The sequence below is a fragment of the Cyprinus carpio genome, chromosome A13 (assembly GCF_018340385.1).
Source record: "Cyprinus carpio isolate SPL01 chromosome A13, ASM1834038v1, whole genome shotgun sequence".
NCBI lineage: Eukaryota > Metazoa > Chordata > Actinopteri > Cypriniformes > Cyprinidae > Cyprinus > Cyprinus carpio.
In genome coordinates, this window is record NC_056584.1 from 6,500,283 (window position 1) to 6,525,227 (window position 24,945).

Consider the following 24,945-nt stretch of genomic DNA (forward strand, 5'->3'; position numbering starts at 1 on the left):
TTTGATAGTTTTTACTTTTATATAGTTTTTTTTATTATTGTTTATTTATTTTAATTTTACATTTTGTAAAATTTTGTCCCATTGTGATTTAATGGGACCATTCACTCAAACCTGAAAATTATGTCTACTCACCCTCAAGTTGTTCCAAACAATTTTCTTTTTTTATTCCTTTTTTTTTTTCTGGAGAACACAAAATAAGATATTTTGAAGAAAGTTGGTAACCGGGAGCATGGAAAAAAATAAAAATACTGTGGAAGTCAGTAGGTGTGTTTTGTTGAAGTATTTTGTTTTGTTTGTTTTCGTTTTGAATTTTTTTTTGTTTGAATTCTGCATGTAAACACCTCAGTCAGAATAAATGGATTTTTTTGTTTGTTCTTTTTTTTTTTTGCTTATATTAGTCTTGCATTTCCATTTCAGTGGGACAAATAAACCTGAAATTATATCAGTTTTTTTTTTTTTTTTTTTTTTGTTACATATACTGGAATATTTGATTCTTCTAAGTGCTAAATATTAATATTATTGCATTTTTATATTTTGTCATATCATTTTTATTTTAATTATTTTAAAAAAAATTATATATTATATATTTAGTGTTTAAATTTGAATTTAAAATAAACTTGCATGAATATTTTTATAATGTTTTATATTTAACTATTTATATTTATGACATTAGCTAAATACAATTGGCGGAATTAACTATGTATGTGATGAGGAAAGGTTCTTCACTCTTTTAAAAAAGATTCCAAAAGTAGGTTTTCTTTTTTTTTTTTTGTTTTTATGACATTAGCTAAATCAAAGAACCTTTTAGTGAACAGTTCTTAAAAGTACCTTTTTTTTTTAATGTGAGGTTTATATATATATATATATATATATATATATATATATATATATATATATATATATATATATATATATATATCCTTTTTTTCATTATAAAGAAAATTTCGTATAATGGAAAGTTTCCATGGATGTTAAAGGCTTTTGTTTTTATCTTTAACCTTGAAAAGTGCTCTGTAAAGATGTGATTATCTCCTAACAGTATGGATAATGATCCCCCCTTTCTTGTCCTCTCTTATCTCGCTCAGGTGGCTGTATGCACATGGTGTGTCCGCGTCCACAGTGTAAGTTTAAATGGTGTTGGTTCTGTCGCGTGGAGTAGAACAGAGAATGAGTCGGACACGCTCCCACCATCAGCTGAAACTCAAACCTCGCAGGACTCTAACTAATCATTAGCACTGTTGTGAGGTATATATATCATGAAATGCTGCTGATATTCAAAAGTACCTGTGGTAACCACAAAAAAATAAGGGTGTGATGGAATCATAGTGTTATTAAAATGTTTTCATGAAATCCTGAATCATGTTTTCTTTCAAGTCATTGAATTCCAAATATTTGATTTGCCCATGGGAGTATTGTTGTATTACTGACTCCACTTAATAATCACAATGAAAGTGTTTCAGGTTTTTCTCACCCTAATCGAGCTTTTATATTTTTATTTATCTGTTTAAAAAAAATTATTTATTCCTGTAATGGTAAAGTTGCATTTTCAGCATAATTTCTCCAGTCTTCAGTGTCACATGATCCTTCAGAAATCATTCTAATATACTGATATGATGCTCAAGAAACATTTCTTCTCATTATAAACATGTTGAAAACAGTTGTGCTGCTAAATATCTATAATATTTATATATTTTTTACCATTTATTTGAAATGCCAATCTTTTAAAATGATACATATCTTTATATTGTGATTTAAAATGAGGTTCTTCACTCTTTTAAAAAAGATTCCAAAAGTAGGTTGCTCATTTCTTGGGGTTGGGAAACTCCAGACTTTTCAACAGTAGTGTAACTCGCAGCTTTAGATGTGCATTTATGTTCTCCAAGACACTAGAGACACTGTTTTTGGGGATTCAGTTTCATTACGATTCATTGTCAAGGGCAATAAATTTGAATTAGTGGGATATTTTACATTCTCAGGCTTAAAGACTATATATAGAATAAAAATGAATATAAGTCATCCACATGTTATTGTGTATAATGTCAGCTACTTTTCTACTTGTGTTGTTTCCCATTGCTGATGTAATTTGACATCTGTCATGCATGATGTCATTGCATTCCTTTCATGTCAATTATTTACTTTTTCAGTCTCTCAGTGTTGTCTGCTCATCAGTATAACCTGGGCTGGTTTATGAACCGGACCAGCAGAGCCTTGAACTGCCAGGAACATCCAAACCCTTGGACCACAGAGAAACTGAACACCAAGGTCCTCAAATCCAGGCCAAGGCTGAAAGTATTGATAATAAGTACACTCTCAGAAAAAAAGGTACAAAAGGTGTCACTGGGGCGGTATCTTTTCAAAAGGTACACTTTTGTACCTTTTGGGTACTAATATGTACCTTTAAGGTATCAAAATGGACTGTTTAGGTACAAGGTTGTGCAATTTGAAAAGGTACCACCCCAGTGACAACTTTTGTACCATTTTTTTTCTGAGAGTGTAGTTTAGGCTACTTAAAATTCATTATTATTACTTATTATTAATCTGTTTTTATGGTTATTAGAGTTTTGTGTTAACAGCAAAGACCATTGAAATCAATTCTAATGTAGTTGCTGGTAACGTAGAGCGTTTCAGATCTGTCACTGATGAGGATGTTGCCTTAGAAGACAGCTTGCTGTCTTGCATGTTTCAGAACAAGTCTGTCTGTGTGCTTTCTAGTTAATATGATAATTAGATGACCCTTGATGGACATATTCTGTTAAAACAGGACACTCAGTACTGGTGCCGTAAAGGGACCCTACACAATTCTGTGCTGTTGCCCTGTGACCTCTAGTTAAACATTATGTGATAAGTGTTAGTTGATTATGATTTATTACAGGGAGGGTGTAACTGGATGTCTAACACACATGTGCTTAACGACTCACAGTAAAGATTAACTGAGAAACAAATCATCTAAACACAGCCCGTTATTAAAGACGTCAAGAGCACTCTGCTGTACTAAAACTGATTTTCTGCTCTATTGGCTTATGTCTTGGGCTCTAAGTTCAATCTTCTAGCATCTGAAGAAGGAAGAGGAGATCTCCAAGTGCTTTCAGTTGTATCCAGTAGAAGAATGAAGAGATTCGGTCGAGTTGGACCTGACAGGCATGATAACCTTGAGCTTGAACTGACTGATGGAATCTCTAGTCTGGTGAGGAAACAGCCTTCAGTCTTTGCTTGAATCTGCTATATTATTTCCTGAACTGCTCAGTGTTCAAAAATAACTCAGAAATTCTGTGAAGTTTATGGTAAAGCACCAAGAGCCGTGCCTGACAGTTCTTCATTGTAAAAAAACAAATATGGTAGCAACATTTTAGGTTTTAAGGAATGAACGTCTATTAACAGTAAAAAATTATATTACATTAATTGATATCATGTTCATATATCAATAATTATTGTAATCTAAGTTGATGTAAATACTGATATTTTGGTAACTGACTCTAATGCAATGAACATTCATTTATCAACTTAAGATGTAATATAAAACCCTAATGAACATAACTGATAACAAAAAAAATAAAGAAGAAGAAGCAACATCAATGTGAGCTGTCACACTGGGAATGTCAGTTTATGGTTTTTCACTGTAAATTACAAGATGAGATTATTATTATTATTATTATTGTTATTATTATTATTATTATTATTATTATTATTATTTTCACTTCCAAAAACTATTAAGCACCTTCTGTTAACCAATTACTTTGTTTTTACCGTAGTATATTTTGCAATCTTTTGTCATTAAATTTACATAATTTTTTTTTTTTTTTTACAGCGATAACACAAATTTCAAAGTGTCATTTGGTGATGTTTTTTACTATTTTGTATGTATGGCTGTAGTCAGTGCAGCCAATCATTGCTTCTCCAGTGTCCATGACATCAGTTAAAGATGTGGGGCGGTCAGTCGCTCACCTGGCGTCTTATGCAAGAGGCCGCTGGAGACATGCTGCCCGCAAGTCTGTGAGAAAGAAACCCACAGGTATTTATAATTAAATGCATATTATGTGCCCTTCAAAATTCCATGGCAGTAAACTCTTTGCCTGCTTTGTAAAATGTGATTTTGAAGATGGTTGTGATAATGTGCTCTTTAAAAATGGTGGAATATTTCAATTTGATTACCTTAGAATAAGATATTGAAGCTACATTGATGGTATCAGATGGCAATACTTTAGTAGGTCTAATTTAAAATAATATGTCATGTACCAGAGAAAGTATGGACTGTCCACTGCCAATAGATATACAGACACACTGATACACTGCTGCTGCATAAATAGGTACACATGATATCCTGTAGCAGATCTAGACAGGTGGAGCTGGGGGAGGTGGAGGGTTTCAGAGGAACTCTGATAGCATTGCAGGACCAGATTATCCACCTTATTTTGCAACACAGAAGTAAGATATGTTTTTGTGAAAGTGCAAGACTTCCGATTCATTAGCCACGATAGGTGAATAACTGTACGAATAACAAAGTACAGTAAACTGTAACTATTGCACTACAAATCCTGTGTTTCAGAGTATGCTGATATATTAAAATAATAAGATAACAAATACCAGTTTGCATTTAAAGCAGCATAACGGAGAGTATTTTGTACAGCTAAAATAAACTGAAGCAAATGACACCGTAAGCCGCAACACATTCTAGTTACAAAAAACTTATTTTTAAAATAATGTGGATAGTGTTCACTCCACCAGACTATTTTAATGTGAGCAAGCAATCTCAGGACAGTCGGTTTGTGCCATGTAGTAAATGATGTGATTGCTAGCAGATTGCTTATAGATGACCCATCAGCTTGTGCCAACTAGAGTTTCATCACTGATTATAGATTATCACAAGAATATATCGAGAGAGATAGATAGACAGTACAACCATGATGTTATCATTATACATGTCCAAAAACTGAAGCTATTATGGTACTCATGTTGTCAGTGTAATATCAATCCTAACTCTAAGTCTGTTTAGAGGAATATGTAGGAAGCAAATACAAGGGTCTGGCAATGGATGAAGACAATGTAGATGGACAGAATAAGACCCAGCTGAATAAAAGGCTTCTAGATCACTTTCGAGTCCTTGCGGACAGCAATAAAGACACAGATGAGGTAATGCGTGAAACAAATGATGTGGCTCCAATTTGGTGAACTTTGGGAGAACATGATGTTGTATTTGTCAGGGCCACACAGTGATATTGATTTTTGCTTTCAGGTGGACCTGCAGTTTCTGAATGATGTCCTCACGAATGGAGCTGACCCAAACTCAGCTGATAAATATGGGCAAATGGCCCTCCATGAGGTTAATGTTTGACTGCTTATGTAAGACATACAGTATATGCCATAAAATGTCATTCTGGGATTTAAATGTTCAGCTGATGCTTGCATTCAGATATTGATAATATAGGTGACATCTTGTCAATCATTCACAGATGTTTGTGTTTATTGGTAGATCTCTCGGGCATGGAACGTGGACGTGATGCGTTTCTTCCTGGAAAGAGGGGCGGATTTTCAGAGGGCCGATGCTTTTGGAGTGACACCTCTTCACGTAGCCGCAGCTCTGGATTATGAGGAGATGCTGCAGTTCCTGTTAGAAAGAGGAGGTGTGTTCATGTGTGTTTATCAGGGTTCAGCAAAATGCAGAATTTAAGAACTGGCTGTACGCTCTCAGAAAAAAAAGGGGGGACAAAAGCTGTCACTGGGGCAGTGCCTTTTCAAAAGGTATTAATAGGTATTCTCTAGGTAATATTACCTTTAAGGTATTAATATGCATCATTTAGAGGTAAATAAAGTACTAAAGCGTACCTTTTAAAAAGGTACCAGCCCAGTGACATCTTTTGTACCCTTTTTCTGAGAGTGTATGTACTGTACAATCATGAGTGATGATTTAATGCTTAAGAAGAGCATTAAATCAGCGTATTAGAATGATTTCTGAAGGATCATGTGACACTAAAGACTGCGGTAATGCTGACAATTCAGCGTTGTCATCACAGGAATGTATTAAAATACAAAAGAGTTATTTACTGTTCTTTCTTATTTTTACTGTATTTTAATCAAATAAATGCAAAATATATATATATATATATATATATATATTCCCCGGAAAGTACACCAGTCAAAATAATATAATTATTATATAAATTAATACATTTATTTATTTATTTTTTAGATATAGTCAAAATAATATAATTATTATATAAATTAATACATTTTTTTTTTTTTTTTTTAGGTTTTATATGCTTTGTCTCTGATATTTTTTTGTTTTGATGCTAAGAATGATGCTGTCGGGGCAGTAAAGATGTTACTGCAGAACAGGGCGGACATCGCTGTACGAGACTATAAAGGGAGAACGCCTCTGCAGCTGGCTGCTAACTTTGGTAAGGCTTTTATAACTCTATAAAGTGTGACCTGGTTTGTGCATGCTCTTAAGCTCTAACAGTGGACGAATCTGTTGAATACTGTCAGAGATGGCTCTACTTTTTTGACTTCTGCATTCAAGGGTGTTATGGGAGTTACTGGGTGTGTGTTATGTACAGATCGGAGTGAGACAGCACGTTTGCTGCTGGAGTTTGGAGCAGATGCTGGGGTGCAGGACTCTGATGGACAGCTCTGCATTACTGCCATGATTACTAAAATGACTTCTGTGGTGAGGATTCAAGGATTGTAATTGATTCAGTACGAGTTAATCAGCAGCATTTATGAGATTAAATGCATTCATTTAGCAGATGCTTCCGTAATGACTTTCAAATAAAAATAATACTAGCAAAACCCATTAATCCAAGACACAATACAAGTATTGCAACTACATTTTTGGAAATATCAAAGCAAAAAACTTTAGTTTTTCTGTCTTTGCACAGTTTATCTGAAGTTTGTTATTCTTTTGCATAATGTAGAATAATGAAAATAATTTGTAAATCACTTAATAAATACATGAATAATATAACAAAATTAAATAATTGTTTTTATTTTAATAACTGATAAACATTTACATGACTGAATTATTTTATTTTATTTTATTTTATTTTATTTTATTTTATTTTATTGCAGTGCTTCACATTTCTGCTTTTAAATTATAAACTATTATTTTGGTAATGAATCTGTGGTAGATATCATCAGGCCACAGATATTGTTAAGCTTGTTGTAATAATGAAATTAATACTTTAATTCTGCAAGGATGCATTAAATTGATCAAAAGAGATAGTAAAAGCTTTTACATTGTTACAAATGATTTAAAATAAATGCTGTTCTTTTGAGCTTTCTAGTCGTCAAGGAGTCCTAAAAAAAAAGAAATGTTTCTTGAGCATCAAATCAGCATATTAGAATGAAGGACTTAAGGATTGTGTGATGCTGAAGGCTGGAGTAATGAGGCTGAAAATTCAGCTTTGCATCACAGGAATAAATTACATTTTAAATGTATTTTTTAGGGTGGGGTTTTTTTTTTTTTAATTTTGTTTTGCTTGACAGGAATAAATTACATTTTAAATGTATTCAAAAAATTGCTTACAAATATTAAATTACCCAAAGAGGGAATATTTAATCATTTAAAGGTAATCTTTACTAGAATTAATGTAAGTTATCTAGACAATCTGTGTTCGTCCGGCGAACTGGATGCTAGACTCCCTTATCAAATATCAATAAAAATACCCTTCTTACAAACTCCAAGAAATATTATTCTTCTGATCAGGAAGAAAAATATTTTCTGTGTCTGTAGTATTTAGATTACTGAATAGTAATTACTAGAAAACAAAGCTTGTAGCTTAGATCACACGATTCAGGGACTTCGATCTTGATGAGCAATAAAACGGTTCAATTCAAGCAAATTATTGTATTTAATAAAAGCGGACTAAAGAGTACATAACTACAATTCACACAGAGTAAATATGAGTATATAGCAAACAAACAATACAGTTTAAACAAGATAATCAAACGAAAATAGTAATGAGATAGAGAGAAAAAGAGAGAGAGAGAAAGAGAGAGAGAGAAAGAGAGAGAGAAAGAGAGAGAGAGAAAGAGGGAGAGGAAGAAAGAGAGAGAGAGAGAGGGAAGATCTCAGAGTGACAATTTTCAAACAGTTAACTTTGCGAGAGACTCCAAGTCATTGGATAATTTCACAAAAGTGGAATAGCCTAGACAACCTTAAACAGCAATTTTTAAGTTGCGATATAAGAAAGTACTTGCTTTGATCTGGCTCTTGTGTGTAGCTGAGCTCAAATTGTCCGTTGTTGTAGCTTCTGCGTTGTCCGCTCCGGAGCTGGTGATGCGTGGGTTCGTGGTTACGCGAATGTAAACTTTGCCAAAAGATGATTAGACTTAAGTTCGTTTGGCTCGTGAGAACAATTGAACGAAGTCAAATATCCGAAGACAATAAAGAAAAACTAAGATAAAACGAAAAAGTAAAGAAGAACAAACGGAGGGACTTCTTGAGAAGTCCGATCGCGAACTGGGAAACCCCCCTCTCTCTCTGGCGGAATGCCACGAGCAAGGGGTTTTCTTTTGTTTTTATTGAAAGGTTGGTTCACACCTATGTCACCTTATGAACCAATGAGGTGTGAGAAACTGAGGCGGGAAAAATCTTCTTTGTCTGCTGATTTCCGCCCACTGGTCTAATTCATGGCGATGACAAAATTACACATTTTTCCTCAGAAAGATTGTACTTCTGAAACAATGCATCTTTTTGTAATTTGGGGTTGAGTTTTGTTTGTGTGGTGTTTCTACGATCATACAGACACCATAAACTATAACTTTGCGAGTCAGGGATACAGAGATACAGAGTTGTTCCTAACTACAGGCATATAAAGTTTGATTAAACACACAGTAAACATTATATCTATTCCACTATATCACGTGAAGACATCTAAGCACATAAAGAGATACATTTAATACATTTAGAGGTAGTTTATCAAAAGTGTTCATGTGTGAGCCAGAAATGCTCGTGTGGGTGTGTGTGTGTGTGTGTGTGTGTCTGGAATGTCGTCGTGCTGTGACCAAAAGGGCGGGTGGTTTCTTTCCTTTGATGCTCACGAGAGTGTCTCTGGATCATCTCGAAGGTGTAATAAATGTCACGAGGGCTGGGATGTTATCGACATCGCGGCGCCCGAGGGGGGGTTTTATGTTGGAGGATGTCGTAAAAACAAAAGTCCTTATCTTTTTTGTTTTTTTTTTTTTTTTGAAGTTCTTCTCTCTGAGTGCAGGATGTGTTAGAGACTCAGGATTCATTAATATGGAACAGATGGTTGAATACCATCCGCTCATTAGTGTTACAGTATGTGTTTGAGTGTATTGATTAATTAATATGGTTATTTTGGTTTGTTATAATATTTTAATTTGTTTTTGTTTTTGCAGCATTTTTTTTTTAAATCCTTTGTGAGCATAAAGATTTCCTTTAAAAACATTTTAAAAAATCTTACTAATTGACAGGCTGATTTGGCAATGAATCAATTCCATATGAAAGACCGAATGACCCGAAAACAGTTCTACTACCTTCATCTCATGGAGCCAAAACCTGCTGACAAGACAAACCCAAAAGGTTCTGATCCATCATCACCGGTACACATCTTTAAGCATATTTCACATACATTTCTGTACAGTATTGCTGCATTAGATTATGAGACTTGTCTCTGTCCACAGCTGGAGATAATTGTCAGTCAGGGTAAACTGGATCTCATCATGCACCCTGTAGTGCTCAAACTCATCACTGTCAAATGGAACTTATATGGCAGGTAAACCAACATCAAAGTCCAAAACTGATGCATGGAGAAACATCAGCAGAGATTGACATCAGATTAAATGTTTTCCTACAGAACGGGAGCCTGGATACTCTTGCTTCTTAACTTCCTATTTATCGTGTCCTGGACAACAGTAGCCATATCTGTGTCAGTACGTCCAGATGGAGATCGGTACAATCTTCCTCAGGTAGTGCTAACTATCTTAATAGATCAGAACCTTTGATACTTACAGGTTTCTTTCCCATGGTGAGGATCCTGGAGATGTTTAAGGCTTCTTCCTTATTTTTTGTAACATTATTGAGAATGCGCAACAAATCTAGAATATAAATTTTTTTGCTTACATTTGCTTACAGTACATGCACTTCTCTTGGTAGGACTGGTGGCGTGTGTTGTTGGTGGTTTTGGCACTGGTGCTGACGGTGGCTGAGGTGTACAGGGAAGTGATGGAGATTGTGCGATCTAGGAGGAAACTGAAGCACTGGCAGCGTTGGACTGTGCAGAAAATCAATGAGGACTTGAGCTGCTCTCACCCTATGTGGCCTGAGGTACAGTAACACACTCAACCTGTTCACACACTCGCTTGTATTTGGTCTTATTTAAAGGGATAGTTCACCCAAAAATAAAAATTCTGTTTTCATTTACTCACCTTCATGTCGTTCCAAACCTGTATGAGTTGCTTTCTTATGTTGAACATAAAAGAAGATATTTTGAAGATTACTGGTAATCAAACAGTTGGTTGTTGCCATTGACTTCCATATAGGGAAAAAAATGGTATATGGAAGTCACTGGCAACCCCCAATTTTTACTTCTCTCGGGTTTCAATCTTCAGTTGTGTATTGATGATCAAAAGCCTTTGAAACAACATAACGGTGAATAACTGATGACAGAATTTGGGTGAACTATCCCTTTAAAAAGTTTTTTTTTTCATACTGAAGACTACTTTACATTTTAAAGGTTTTATGTGTTTTTGTGTTGTGTTGATTTGTTTGATTTTTTGTTATTTTTTACTTATTATGTTTGTATTTTTGTCTTGTGTTAAAATACAAACTTTTAAAATATAAATCTAAAATGTTAATTTTAAATGAGTCCACATTTTTGATAGAATTGTACAGCCTTATCTGTAAAATGTAAATAAAATAAAAACGCGAGATTTAGTGAATGATCATCTGCCTAGAAAAGTATCTCCAGTAGCTACTAAAAGATTGATTTTGATAACTTTAAAGTGCCCCTATTATGGGTTATGAAAGGTTCATATTTTGGTTTTGGGAATCCCCAACAACAGATTGACATGCATGAAAGGTCAAAAAACACTTTCATTGTCTTATAATATGCATTTATTTTTACCTTAATTGTTCAACTACTCCCAAACGATTCACTAAATGATTCATTTTTTCAAACCCCTTCTTTGCGTGATGCTAATCTGCGGTGATTGGTCTAATTTTCATTTCATCACACCTGTAATGCCTGATAAAGCAGCGTTTGTAAGCGTAGTGCTGCTTTGTGTACAGTTTGGGGTAACCGCTATTTTTACCGCTCCAAAAGTGGCACCTAGTGGCTAAGAATAAATTTGCATTTTCATTCAGACAAACACTAAAGGACCAACAAGTGGGCGGGCAACATGCTAATGTTTCATGTTGACGTCAACATGAAACGGCTTGAGATTCGTTTTAAAAACGACTTGTTTCAATGATTCAGAGTCGACTCTTTCTTTTGAGAGACTTTACTCGGTGCACTTTCAGATTCAAAACTTTGCAGGATGTTTTCATTCACTTAGAGCTGTGTTACACACTGCATGAAACGTAATTTTCAAAAATCCATAACAGAGGCACTTTAAAGCTGAAAAGCATTTTTAAAAACTAAAAAAATACTACTCTGATAAAAATACAGGCTTTTAAACCCTCTGATCTACTTTGGCCTTAGGCTTCCATTTTACTGCATTATTGTAAACATAATTTGTGTGAGTGATGAGTCAAAATCATCATGTGACACTGAAGACTGGAGTAATGGCTGCTGACAATTCAGCTTTGCCATCACAGGAATTGATTACATCTTAAAATGTATCTAATAAGAAAAAAAGCTATTTTAAACTATAATATTTCACAATACTGCAGCTTTTACTGTATTTTGGCGCATAAGGGACTCTTTTCAAAAACACAAAATGATTAAAAAAGATTAAAAAAATCTTAAATTATTCCAAACCTTTGACCTGTAGTATAAATAAAATACACTGTTGTAAGGACACTACTCACAATTGATTGATTTTTTATTTTTTATATATAAAACAGGAACGCAATTACTTGGAAGGCCAAATTAAGTATATTCGAAACCTGAAAGGAACCTACTCTCAAGACCTCTGGTAATGTACTCATAACAAGCTAATATACAGTCAGGCCGTCCTTAGCTGACGCGGGGCCCGGTGCGAGGTAGGGTGTGGTGTCCCTCTCGGTCCGTTCGCCGTGGGGACCTGTGCAACCGCACCAGTTGCAGTCCCGCTAAGGACGGCCCTGTATACAGCTGAATGTTAAAGAGAGTGAAAAAGTACATTCCCTACATGGCTAAGCATGCTGGTATGTCTCATGCAGGAATATCTTTGACTGGCTGGTCTATTCACTGCTGCTGGCAGTTCTGGGCATCCACTTGGCGGATATATTCCTACTGTCTGACTCACTTCGACAGAACAGTCTTCGCCTCTTCGCAGTGTCCATTATTTTCCTGTGGTTAAGGCTGATGAAGCATGTCCGAGCCTTTAGGTAATTAATCTTTTTATAAATAACTTCGGGATCTTGACCTCCACCAGGGGTTTCCAGAGCCCTTATAAGTCAAGTCTATTTATATTTTATAGGAAATGATTTTGATTTTTGAATAATCAAATAACCCACACTACACACACATCTTTCATTATGGGTAAAACTAAAAAACTGAAAATCAAGATGGATGCATGTACAGTTTGAAATGTTATGTATTTGTGTCTGTGTGTGCTTGGGATTTTCAAAATGGCCGGTTTAATTAAAATAAATTCTTCACTTGTTCTAGAATTCTGTTTTACTTAAAAATTGTGGATGTGTATGTAAAATAAACTTTTTTAAAGGAGGTCATGAAGCATATGGCTTTTGAGGTAGTGGTCATCTGAGTAAACTGTTGGGGACCTCAGCTCTATAGGAACACCTGGTCAGTGGCAGTTACCATAGAGACTCAGATATAATGTCAACACCTTTTGGGTCTCCTGACTGCTGTGACACACAGAGCGACTGGAGCCAAATGCTGTCACCTGGCCAGTGGCCCAAATAACAATGCTTCCATATCTCAGGTTTCACTCCACAGGTGGTCTCTTCTTTGTGGGCTAGGTAACCATGGGAACATATGGTCAGTGTAACGGTAACTATAGAAACATAAGGACGCGGGGGTTTGCACACCCTGTGCTCAGTCAGTTCTGAATGCTACTACAGTATTTCCATATTACACCATTTCACTCATCAAGCAGAGCCAACAACAATTTGGCTGCTTTTTCCAGATCCAAAATCAATCACAATATTGCAAACACTGACTTAAAGGGAGGCTACAATATTATGTACCATTATACACAACAAATAAAGTTTTTATCTTTTAAAGAAATTTATACTTTCAATCATCAAGGACATGCTGAATTGTTCAAAAGTGACAGTAAAGATTTTTGCATTGTTAACAAATAATTATATTTCAAATGATAGCTGTTCTTATAATAATATTTAACAATATTACTGTTATACTGTATTTTTTATCAAATAAATGCAGCTTGGTGAGCATAAGAGACTTCTTTTAAAAACATCTTACCAGCTCCAAACTTTTGACTTTTGAATGGTTGTACTTTTATAAACATTTTATAATTGAGTCAAAAACTACAGTGTACGTTTGTCTTGAAAATGAAAGGGATAGATCACACAAAAATGCAAATTGTGCCATTAACTCACTGTTATGTTGTTCCAAACATGTTTTGCAAATTTGCACAATATGCATTACTTTGTTCTACAGAATACAAAGATATTTTAAAGAACAAAATTAGACCCATTGACATTAATTGTATTGAAAAACACAACAACAGCATTGGAAAAGATATTTTAAAGAACAAAATTAGACCCATTGTACCGAATTTTCTCTCTTTAATGGTTTCTAGTTGTGAGAACTGAGCTTTGCACTCTATTGGCCTACAACACGACACATGATTGTACTCCAGGTAATGGCTGATTTTATTCTCTAGGGTGATGGGGCCCTTCATTGTCATGCTGGGGAAGATTGCTGGAGACGTGCTGCGTTTCCTTTTCCTCTATATAGAGATCTACGTTCCATATGCCTGTGCTTTCTGGATCATATTTGGAGGTACATCACAAATACTTACAGTATATAACTGTATATGTAAAGATGCATGATATATGTGCTTACTGGTCTCAGGTTTAGCTGAGGTGCCAAGTATGAAGACGGTTCCTGAGCTGCTGTACAGCTTGTACCGTATCACCCTGGTGGACGAGTATGAGTTTGATGCCATGCTGGATGTGGACGCAGTGATGGCCTACCTGCTCTGTGGAACATTTCTGGCCCTCTCTGCTATTCTCTGTGTTAATTTATTGATTGCTCTGCTTTCTGACACTTTCCAAAGGTATTAATTAGCTAAATACACTTTTATGATATGTTTATTAGGGGGATAACAATACAGTGATATGGATTGAAAGATGCATCGATCAATTGACTAATGCTTTTTGGTGTACATGTTTTCACTGTGAATTCTCATTGTATTGAAAACACCTAGAATTGTCATTTTTGTGTGAACTCTTCCTTTAACTTGTTTGCGTTTACAGAGTCTATGACAACGCACTGGCCAATGCGGTGATGCAACAAGCTGCTATCATTCTGCAAGGAATCCATGCCTTCCCTGAGACGTTGCTATGACAACGAGTACATCCACCACCATTGCGCCCCGCTTGGAGAATTCTATGATGATGATGTCACCACTAACCCAGAACAACACACGGAGATGAAGAAGCTCACAGAACAGATCAAGGTGTCTACATTATTAACAACTACTCTATGTTGTATTTTTTTATTATTTCAGTTAAATCTCAGAATAACTGAAACGTTGCAATTTCCGCAGGATACTTTAGATAAATATCTGAACATCCAAAGAGAGACAGTCTCACCTCAGTTAACCTGTGCAGGCGCCGGAGAAGATACCACAAGGTTGGTTGATAAACATCTAACAACTTCTTGGTCTTTGATTGTTAAAGTTTTAATGCTACTATTTATAACACATTTTGTCATGATTTTCCTGGAAAGGTAAAAATTATTATTATTATTATTTTTTTTTTTATAAAAAAGGAGAAGTGCTGCACTTCCAGAGAAAGACGAACATCTCAAGACTCTTCACAGACTTAAGAAAGACCAGCAGAAGCACAGTCAGGACCTGAGTGAGCTGAAGGCTGAAGTGAAGGAACTCCATAGTTTGCTGCTCAGTCTGATACAGTCCAAGACATGTAAGCCACCTTTGCACTTATAATGAATGTCTGTATGCACAAACATGCATGGGACCATTGTAAGCCTCGTTTTTTTTTGTGGCGGTCATTGACATTAAGTCTGTATGCACAAAAATTTGTGGTAAAATTGTAAGAAAAATGACCTACACGCATCAAAAGAATGAGAAGAAATAAGGGCGATGATGTCATTAAAAAAATGTCAAGTTATAGTGCTGCAGAGATATCAACCTTAATTAGCATTAGCATTACTAGCCACGGCCCGACAGGTGTCGTAATACCAGTTTTCGGCCATGGGAGGCGGTATGCGGGCAACATAACCACCAGCCAACCTGCAATACACGAATAACTCGCACGGCTTGTGGGCGTACTTGAACCTGATGTCAAGCAACCGCGCTCGGAATCACAAATCAAATCCAATAAGAAAAGGAGCCGAAACAGAGTAAACATCGGCACTGCTTTCCATCGCTGGAGACAACCGATGGAGTTGAAAGAAATGAGCTTTGACTCCGAACTTGCAACATTTCTTTTGGATTGGTAAGTAAAATGCTGTTAGTATTTCGCTAGAAGTTTTGTTTTATATGTTTGCGTACTTTTTTTTTCGGGAAGTTATAACATAGAAATGTATCGAAGGATGTTCGATAATAGTGCTAATGTTAGCGATGGCTAACCGTAGCTGCGTTTGATAGTTAGCTAGCTATAACTTACTCACATCCGATCCGGTTTTCACCTGTTATCTACCAAAGCCCGTCTCTACCAAGCTGATGCTAAAATGTAACATTACCTAAGAAGCTTGAAATGTCTTCGATGATAATGAACGAGAGAGAGAGAGAGAGAGAGAGAGAGAGAGAGAGAGAGAGAGAGAGCGCGCGCGCCCGGCCGCGCGCGCACTCACTCACTCACTATATTCAGAGCGGTCAAGTTTTTGAAAGCGTGTGAAAAGAGTCAATTGCGTGTGTCTCACGGTGAATGCTTGAGAGTTGGCAGCTCTGGTTACGTTGGTTGGCGCTAGGTTGGTCAACATCAGCTGTCTGATGTTGACCAATGATGTTGACAGAATGCTGTCTGTCAAATTAATTTAATTCAAATAATGTGTATATACAATTCAAAATGTAATATGAACAAAACGAATATGAACATATTCACTGGTAAAGGTGAAGGGGAGTAGCTTGAAGATGTCATGTTTTAAAATCACTGGACATCACCCAACGTTCCTCTGGAGGCAAAACGTCCTTTAGGCTTCGGCTATGGCTCTAGGGTGGTTGTGAAGGTAGGGGCGGAGCATAGAGACTATGCCGTTTCTCGTTTGTTACTCTAGAGTAGACCAATTCACTTTATTGAGGCATACTGCCCCCATCTGGTATGGAATGTGGAGTATGACTTGATTTTTTTGCCAGACATTACACATGGCTCCTTTAAAATTGTTATGGTATTTTTTTTTTGGTGTGGTTTTTTTTTTTTGAAATATCCCTGTAAGTGATGTGACTGGTGTTTCTGCAGCTACTGATGATGACAAGAAACCCTCAGTGACAGAGAAACCTACAGTGGACAGTAAAACCTCTCAAACGAATTAATGAATTGCGGAAATCTACATTTAATCCACTCGGAGCAAGACTCGGAAAGGACTTATGGAGCAACTCATGATTTTGTAACCTACCTTTGTTGTTACTTAAGTTATGTCATTGTACCAATATACTGTAGATTTGCATCTGTGTACATTAAAGTGACTTTATTTTAATTATATTTTAATTCTAAATTATAAAATGTGAAACAAGACTAAATCTCTTTATCTGAACCCCATAAAACCTAAAAGAAATAGTTTGCACGCAATATTTATTTATTTATTTATTTTTATCACACTCATGCCATTCAAAACTCATATGCTGTCAATGCACACTATACCGGTCAACTTTGGGATCATGAAGATTGTTGAGTATCACATCAATGTTTCTTGAGCATTATATTAAAATGATTTCTGAAGGATCATGTGACACTGAAGACTGGAGCAATGATGCTGAAAATTTAGCTTTGATCACGGGAATAAATTACATTTTCAAATATATTTAGATAGAAAACAGTTATTTTAAATTGTAATAATAATTCACAGTATTGCTGTTTTACTTTAGACTTGATCAAATAAAAGCATTTCTATTTGTGAGACATAAAAGTAGTCATTACTGCGTCATCTGTAGTATGACAGCATCGTGTGAGGAACAGAAAGCTTGTTCATTATCAGTGAGTTACTCGTAATCTCCCTTCTCTGAAATCTCATTTGTGTTCAGATTCAAAAATCTGATGTCATGTCAGGTTTGACATCATTAATACACCACCATGGACTCTTTTGGAATTGAAAAATAGCTGCATTAACCATTCTTCAAAAATCCACTACCCTTCAAAGCCTTCACGGATAAGACACCTTAAAACACTGTCTATGTAGGGCGCTTCCTGGAGAACTAGCAGCATGCGGGGTTGGGAGGGGCAGTTTCATTATTACGTGAGTAATTCCTTTAAAACACACGTGACAGGGAGCGGCTGCGATTGTGGCTCGTCACCAGGACAACAGCAGGGACACTTTTCCATTACTCAGCTGAAAAGTTGTCCAGATCCTTGGCGGAAGTAGGACGGAGCTGCTGATTTCCGCTTCCCTCCCTGCTGCTTCTGCTGGTCACTGTAGTAAAGATGGCGGCGGCCGAGACCGATCGTGAAGCACCGTCCGCTCTGTGTAGCGAGTTTCTCAATTTCTCCGCAAAGGACACCGCTGCGGTAGGCGACAGTTGTATAAAGACTTTCTAAAATGTCTCTGCTGATGAAATATATGAGTTCGGTTGCGGAAGTCGGTGCGCTCGCGATGATTTCTGTTTTGTTTTGTTTTTTTCTCGCTGCTGCTCTCGGGTTGTTTTGCTCAAGTGCGTCCTGCTAACGCGCTAGCAGCTAGCATGCGAGGTTTCCAAACCTCGAGCTCCAAAACACACACACTTGACACTCCATTTACACGAACATTTATTTAATATAGCTACAAGGAAAACATTCTTTAATTTCTCGCGTTTTGGGTTTAACTTGTGGCTTTGCTGACAAAGAAGTGAGCTGTGAAGTGTTGGATAAAAACAACATTGGCTGCTTTGTTCATCATCTTTACGTTATGTAGCTAATGGTATAATTAACACTGTTTCACGAACAGCTATTTTAACGATGTTTACATTGATCTAGGCGAGCAGTGTAGTTCTTCTGCATTCCTGGACAGATACAAGTATTAGCTGTGTTTTTGGTTTCTTTTTCTGCATAGCAGCTGTTGAAGAATGTTGTGGTTTACAAACTAAACATTAGTTTTTGTAGCCCAGTTACATGATTTTCATGTTGTAAATCGGCTAATCCACTACATTTACATGCCACATCTATCTCAAAAACACAAGTAGGTTTGTTTTTACAGAGTAGCTCAGATGGTGGTTGTATTAAACCACATGCAAGACCTCACTTTGCTGTGTTTTGTATTGTCTGACAGAGCGAAAGACAGCACTGCACATTATCCTGGGTGTTTTAGACTGTGCATTAGACACAGTGTGTATGAAAAACACAGGTCACTTTACGCTATAGGTCTGTGTTAATAAAACTACAATCTGATCTTTGATCTCTAATCAACTCTTGCATGGTTAATTGTCTGAAAATAGACGCTGGATTGTTTGGCTGTGTGCTCTAGCACTAAATCCAGGTTAGTAGGTCGATGTAGACAGTCGCAAAGTCTGCCAAGTTCCGCTTACTGTGCACACGTAATCCCTGTGTTTCATTTAGCATGTGATCATGGCACATACATGCTGCTGGACATCAGCTAGGTTGTTACAGTATCTCCTTCAGGAAAAAATGCTGTCAGAATCACACGCACACTATAGTTACAAAACCCAGTGAGCTTCCTATGATTATCTTTTACGGTTGCGTCTTGGACAAAGGAAAAGTTTCATTCTGTCTGCCAAACAGCAATACAGTGAAATATTATTACAATTTTAAAAATTGAAAAGCTATTAGTCTAGTCTTCAGTTTCTCAAATGAGACTTAGGAAGTCATTCTAATATGTTGATTTGCTTGTTGACATTTCTTATTATTTACAATAGTTGTTTATTTTCTTTATTTCGTTTTTGATTATTTTTTTAATATGTTGATTTTTTTGTTTTTTTGTAAAATTATAAAAGCACTTATTCTGACTTTTGACCAATTTAATGCATTCTTGCTGAATAAATGTTACTTTAAATAGCCAAGTAGTTTATTATGTATTTATACATATGAGAGATGCACATCTAATGAATTCTATATTAATGCATAAAGTTGTGAGGTCTTGGCAGCTATAACCCACTAAACTCCACTTGCCTTGGTGTTTTTGGATTTTATGTTTTTTTTTAGTTTTAGTTATTGTTAATGTTGATGTTTGTGCTTGATTTTTTTTTGTTTTTTGTGTTTGTAAATTAGAAAAAATAATCAGATTGAGATTTGATTACCATTCCAATTAAATTCCATGGATTATGTGTCTATTTAATATTATTTCCAATCATTTATTTTTTATGTTTACCCACAAGAAAATACTGTTACTGTGAAATAAGATCACATCACACACCTCTGGTTTGTTTTAGAAAATGACCATCTTCCAGGCCATGCAAATATAAAACAGCAGTGCAGTCAAAGACTGACCACCTGACCACCAGTGTTCTTTTTCCAAGCCTGACCTTTGTCCACCTGACCTATTTACTTTACCAGTTACGGTTTTAGTTTATTTTTGGCCTCTCTCTGTGGCTGCTTTTGCTCTGTAGCACTATTTAACTTATAATTAAATTATTCACAAATTGATAATTATTAAAGTAAAAAGCTGCTTTTCTAAAAATGTTTGTGTGTGTGTCTAATATTTTGTCCATCTGTCCATAGAAATGGCTGCTGGCGAGCAACCTGCCCAAAGAGGTGTACCAGCACTTGGCCTGCTACGTCCCCAAGATCTACTGTCTGGGCCCTAACCTGAACCCTCAGAATGAGGACCTGCTGGCTCCGCTGCTGCTTCAGAGCCCGCTGGAGTGGTACCTGTGCGGGGAAGAGCCGTCCGTGGGATTGGCCAAGCTGGAACAGAACAACCAGCCCTCGCAGCTCTGTGGCCATGTGTTTAAAGTGGGAGAACCAACATACTCTTGCAGGTACAGTGTCAATACTCCATCTCTTCTAGATTCTCATCTAGACTGTAATCACAATGATTCTCGATTCGTTTGATTTTAGAAGGCACTAAAGACATGCGGCTCTGCTCGCTGTCTGCTTCTTAGACAGATGATTTAGTAGGTTTTGGAACCAGTCAAAAGTTTGAAATAATTTTTTTGAAAAGTCTGTTATGCTCACTAAGGCTGCATTCATTTGATCAAAAATAAAGAAATGTCATTACTATTTTTTTTATTACCAACTGTTTTATTTTATGGCAAACCTGAAATAACTGCAGTCTTCAGTGTCACGTGATCCTTCAGAATCTCTTCAAATAAATGCTGTTCTTTTGAACTATCTATTCATCAAAAAATCATGAAAAATCATCAACCAGCAGGTTGGTGTGAGAGCATCTGCACACAGAGAGGCCAAGACTTTTGGACAACGGCCTGATGTCAAGAAGAGAAGCAAAAAGCCACTTTTCTCCAAGAAAACCGTCAATGTCACTGGTGCAAAGTTATTTTCTCTGATGAAGCTCCCTTCTGACTGTTTGGGACATCTGGAAAATCTGTTGTTCGGAGAAGGAAAGGTGAATGCTGCCATGAGTCCTGTGTTGTTCCAACAGTGAAGCACCCTGAGACCATCCATGTGTGGGGTTGCTTTTAAACCAAGAGAGTGGGCTCCCTCATAATTCTGCCCCAAAACACTGCCAGGAGTAAAGAATGGTCTCAAAACGTCCTGCAAGAGCGACTTTTTCCAAGGTTCTATGAGCAGTTTGGTGATGATCCGTGCATTTTCCAGCATGATGGAGCACCATGTCACAAAGCAAGAGCAATAAAGAAGTAGCTTGAAGATCATTACTTTGAAATTTTGGATCCGTGGCCAGGCAGCTCCCCGGATCTCAATCCCATAGAGAACCTGTGGTCAGTCCTCAAAAGGTGAGTGGACAAGCAGAAGCCCACAAATTGGGATCAACTCTGAGAACTAATAAGGCAAGAATGGATGGCCATCAGTCAGGATTTGGCCCAGAATCTAATATCCAGCATGCCAGAGAGAACTCCAGAGGTTATGAAGAACAAGAGTCAACGCTGTAAATATTGAATCATTGTAATTTTAATTTTTTATTTTTTTGCCAATAAAAGCCTTTAAACTTTATGATATACTTATCATTGTTTTTCAGTTTTCCGTAGACGCGTGGAAAAATAATCTACAAATACTGAAGCAGCAAACTTTGCAAAACACAACATTTGTCACTGCCAAAGCTTTTGAGTGTATATGTCACAGTTGAATTTATTTCATCATTTTATTTCATTTTCTCCAAACCAAGTCCTAAGCTATGTGTGTGTGCTGTTGAAGTTGTAGGGAAAGGGATAGACGTGGACGTCTTGGCTAAATTAGGCCAGGTTGCTGTTATAGGTTAAGTCCTTTAGGCAAGATCACTGTAAGCTGGCTAAGAGGCCGGAGGTGACTGAAGTATGCACTGTTCTGCTCTGTTTCTTTGAATAACAAATAAAAGGGCTCACACACATCCCACATAGTTTATCATGCTGATATTACCAGATTATAATCTGATCTGGCTGATGTGAAATATATATTGCATCCTAATAAATTGTGCAAGTGTTTATTTTACAGTCCTGTTATGTATTATGGCACTGGCTCTGATCCAAACCCTGTTTTTTATTAAAAAATAAATTAGCTGTGTTTTTCTGTTTTCCACTAAGCGAACACAAATAACTTAAGAACATACAATTTAAACGGTTATATTTAGGAATCTTTTTTTAAAGCGTGTAAAATGTCATTCTGAGATTTCCATGAACATTTTCACAAATAAATGGTGTATCAATGGAGAATGTTTTAGCGTAATGCATTTAAAAGTTGATGGTCAAACATACCTTTATAAAATTTCACAATGTTATTGCAGATGAAAAATGTTTTCCATCAGGTTAGATGTTGATTAGCAGTCACTCAAACCCCTTTATGTAAATCTCTCTACTTAACCGTTAATCATGTATTCAGAGCACAGTAGCTTGTGGCCAATATTATCCCTTAAATTGTGCACGGATCTGCACTACAATTTGGGACACACTAGTTCTAATTTTGAATACTATTTAGGACTGATAGTACGTGAATTGGGACGCAGCAACAGAGTTATTCACTTGCAGTGAATACTGGGATTACTTTATTTGTGAAAGCATGCCATCCTGTCTTAGAGTTGGGCCAAAAGGAGGTATCAAAAAAAAGTGCTACCTAAAAAGTGGATTATTTGTGGGGAGATTTTAACTATAACAATTTACATTTGATATTATTTTTCCTATTCAGGGAGTGTGCGGCTGATCCGACCTGCGTGCTGTGTATGCAGTGCTTCTTAGGCAGCGTTCACAAAGAGCATCGCTACAGGGTAAGAGGAAACTGAGACACATACAGCAGCCACTTCTCTTTAAAGTTATTAAACCTCTCGCTCAAGTATGTATCAGAGGTGCAGAGAAAGTGTCAAATGCCAAGTTTATGGGTCCGACTGCCACAGATCAGTCTCATTTGGTGCAGTAGAGGCCGGCTGCACTAGTGCTCATATGGAGCTCATATTCAAAAACACCTGAGCTTCCTCAAACTGAGGAAGCATGTAATTTGGTGCAGTTGCTAATATTTATATAGCCACAAACTAAGATGAAATTCTGATAGCTTGTAATGTAAATCAGTGAGGTCTTAATAAGTATACATAGCAGACTACTTGCATAAAATGCATATAAATATCAGTTTTCACAATATCTCTCAATAACGATTTAAGAGTTATAGTCTTAATTTTATTGTCAAGGCAAAACATATAATGCAATGCAATACAATAATGATTGAGAGATGACAAATAAATGTCCCTCAAAAGCTGATCTTATTTGATACTCAGATTTTTCATGATTTTTCTATTTTAACCTGTACAGCGTGTTTTTTTTAAGGAACAGCAGAGCAGACAGTCATGTGTTTCTTGACTCATGACTTCATGTCAATGACAGGTCTATTATTTCTAAGATACAGATGTAGGAGACTTGAGATCAACTCGTAGCCGTCATGTGCTGCTGTCTTTGTGAGTAAGTGGCTCTTTGTGCTCTCTGTAGATGACCACCTCAGGAGGAGGAGGTTTCTGTGACTGCGGTGACACAGAGGCCTGGAAGAAGGGCCCTTACTGTCAGAAACATGAGCCCAATATCAGTGACTCTTCCCAGAAGGTAAGACACCTCTTCCTCTGTGACACTAAATCAACAGAGGAATGGGAATTAATACGGAATTTAATGATTCTGATTTAAATTGAAACAATTCCCAACCCTACTTGGTAGTACAACATAAATACTTCAGCATGATGTAGTTTTCATAGGCACAACATTGCATCTTGTTAACAAAGTCTTGAGGATTATTAGAACAATGGGTATGGGTTAAACTGGAAACAAACTAGACTTGCTGCGATGGTCAGTGTTACATCACTTGCCCACCGCGGCACCGCCACCCACCATCTTTTTTATTGTAATAAAAATCATTGTTCAGTTAGAGAACAGATACTACAATTCAAAACTGAATGCGGCTGCTCAATGCAGCCTGAGGAACGACAGTCGCATCACAGATCAGCAGCAAGAGTCAGATTTCATTTATCACGAGACGAGAGTGAGTCGAGCTGACTGACCAGAAGAGTGAGGTGGGACAGACAAGACGATGGCAGAAGATTTAGTTTGACAATATTTTAGAATTTGAGAAGCCCGTTTAACGTTTGCCACTTATCTAAGGTGATTTTATTACGTTTTTTTTTATATATATATATATATATATATATATATATATATATATATATATATATAACATTTGTTTCCTATTTATTTCGTTCCTCTGTGTTTGCTGATTTTCAGTTTTTATATATATCTATATTTAAACTTTGTGTAATTAATTTCATATTAGGCCTATAGCATGGTGTATTTTTATTAGTTTTGTTTACAGAAGTTCTATGTTTAATATAAGTGAGTTTGTCGTTGTATCATTTTGTTGTTGTCCTTTCAAGCAATTGACAGAATTCGAAAGTGAAAGTAAAATGGACATTTACAAGCTATTTAAAAGCAAAGGAAAGCAAGGAAAAGAGGGAAAACCCCAAATAACCCCACCCCCCGGTGATACCGGTATTACCGGTGTTGTCACGCATTGATTAACAGGTGAGAAAATTTTCTCACTGTTACAACCTTAAAACAAACCCTTGTGTTCCCTGTTTCGTTTGGCAGGATCCTTTGGCCAATATGACTGAAGAGATGATTGCTCGCACGTATAATGTTTTCTCCATCATCCTCAAATATGCTGTGGACATGCTCACCTGGGACAAAGAGGATGAGCTACCTGAAGGCCTTGAGCCACCGTAAGACACATTAGTACTCATACTATGGCCTGTTTTTACCCTCCTACGCGTTAAGAAAAAGAGTCACATTAGCTGTTCATGGTCGTTTTTGACCAGGAACAGTAAGAAGATAACTTTTTTTTGTAATAAAACTATATAAAACTGCTTACCCTGAAGTACTAACAAT

General features: G+C 36.4%; 3 protein-coding genes across 5 annotated transcripts in view; all 3 read left to right on the top strand.

The window, feature by feature from the left end:
• The first annotated feature begins 984 nt into the window (after positions 1-984).
• On the top strand, positions 985-5,680 carry LOC109060604 (protein VAPYRIN). 3 transcript variants are annotated; one of them, XM_042768489.1, is made up of 7 exons: positions 985-1,245; positions 2,145-2,262; positions 3,038-3,184; positions 3,871-4,009; positions 4,991-5,127; positions 5,231-5,317; positions 5,468-5,680. In XM_042768489.1, the coding sequence occupies exons 2-7, from the start codon at positions 2,188-2,190 to the stop codon at positions 5,663-5,665; spliced, it is 783 nt and encodes a 260-aa protein (XP_042624423.1). In that variant the 5' UTR covers positions 985-1,245; positions 2,145-2,187; the 3' UTR covers positions 5,666-5,680. The 3 variants fall into 3 exon arrangements, with proteins under 3 accessions (XP_042624423.1, XP_042624424.1, XP_042624422.1); XM_042768490.1 differs by lacking the exon at positions 2,145-2,262; XM_042768488.1 differs by lacking the exon at positions 985-1,245 and having other exon boundaries at positions 1,805-2,262.
• A 603-nt stretch (positions 5,681-6,283) lies between these two features.
• On the top strand, positions 6,284-16,976 carry LOC109101263 (transient receptor potential channel pyrexia). Its single transcript, XM_042768487.1, is given in 15 exon segments — positions 6,284-6,392; positions 6,552-6,661; positions 9,433-9,561; positions 9,643-9,734; positions 9,816-9,927; positions 10,115-10,285; positions 12,026-12,096; positions 12,323-12,490; positions 13,975-14,093; positions 14,166-14,370; positions 14,570-14,626; positions 14,628-14,772; positions 14,863-14,948; positions 15,087-15,241; positions 16,739-16,976. Coding segments are annotated over 15 exon segments (1,773 nt in total). The 5' UTR covers positions 6,284-6,313; the 3' UTR covers positions 16,813-16,976.
• A 790-nt stretch (positions 16,977-17,766) lies between these two features.
• Positions 17,767-24,945, top strand: part of ubr2 (ubiquitin protein ligase E3 component n-recognin 2) — a 29,529-nt gene continuing 22,350 nt past the window's right edge. The window contains exons 1-5 of the mRNA XM_042768295.1: positions 17,767-18,001; positions 20,144-20,403; positions 22,718-22,796; positions 23,506-23,616; positions 24,649-24,779. Coding sequence (XP_042624229.1) covers positions 17,918-18,001; positions 20,144-20,403; positions 22,718-22,796; positions 23,506-23,616; positions 24,649-24,779 — 665 coding nt within the window. The 5' untranslated portion in view covers positions 17,767-17,917. The remainder of the gene's footprint in view (positions 18,002-20,143; positions 20,404-22,717; positions 22,797-23,505; positions 23,617-24,648; positions 24,780-24,945) is intronic.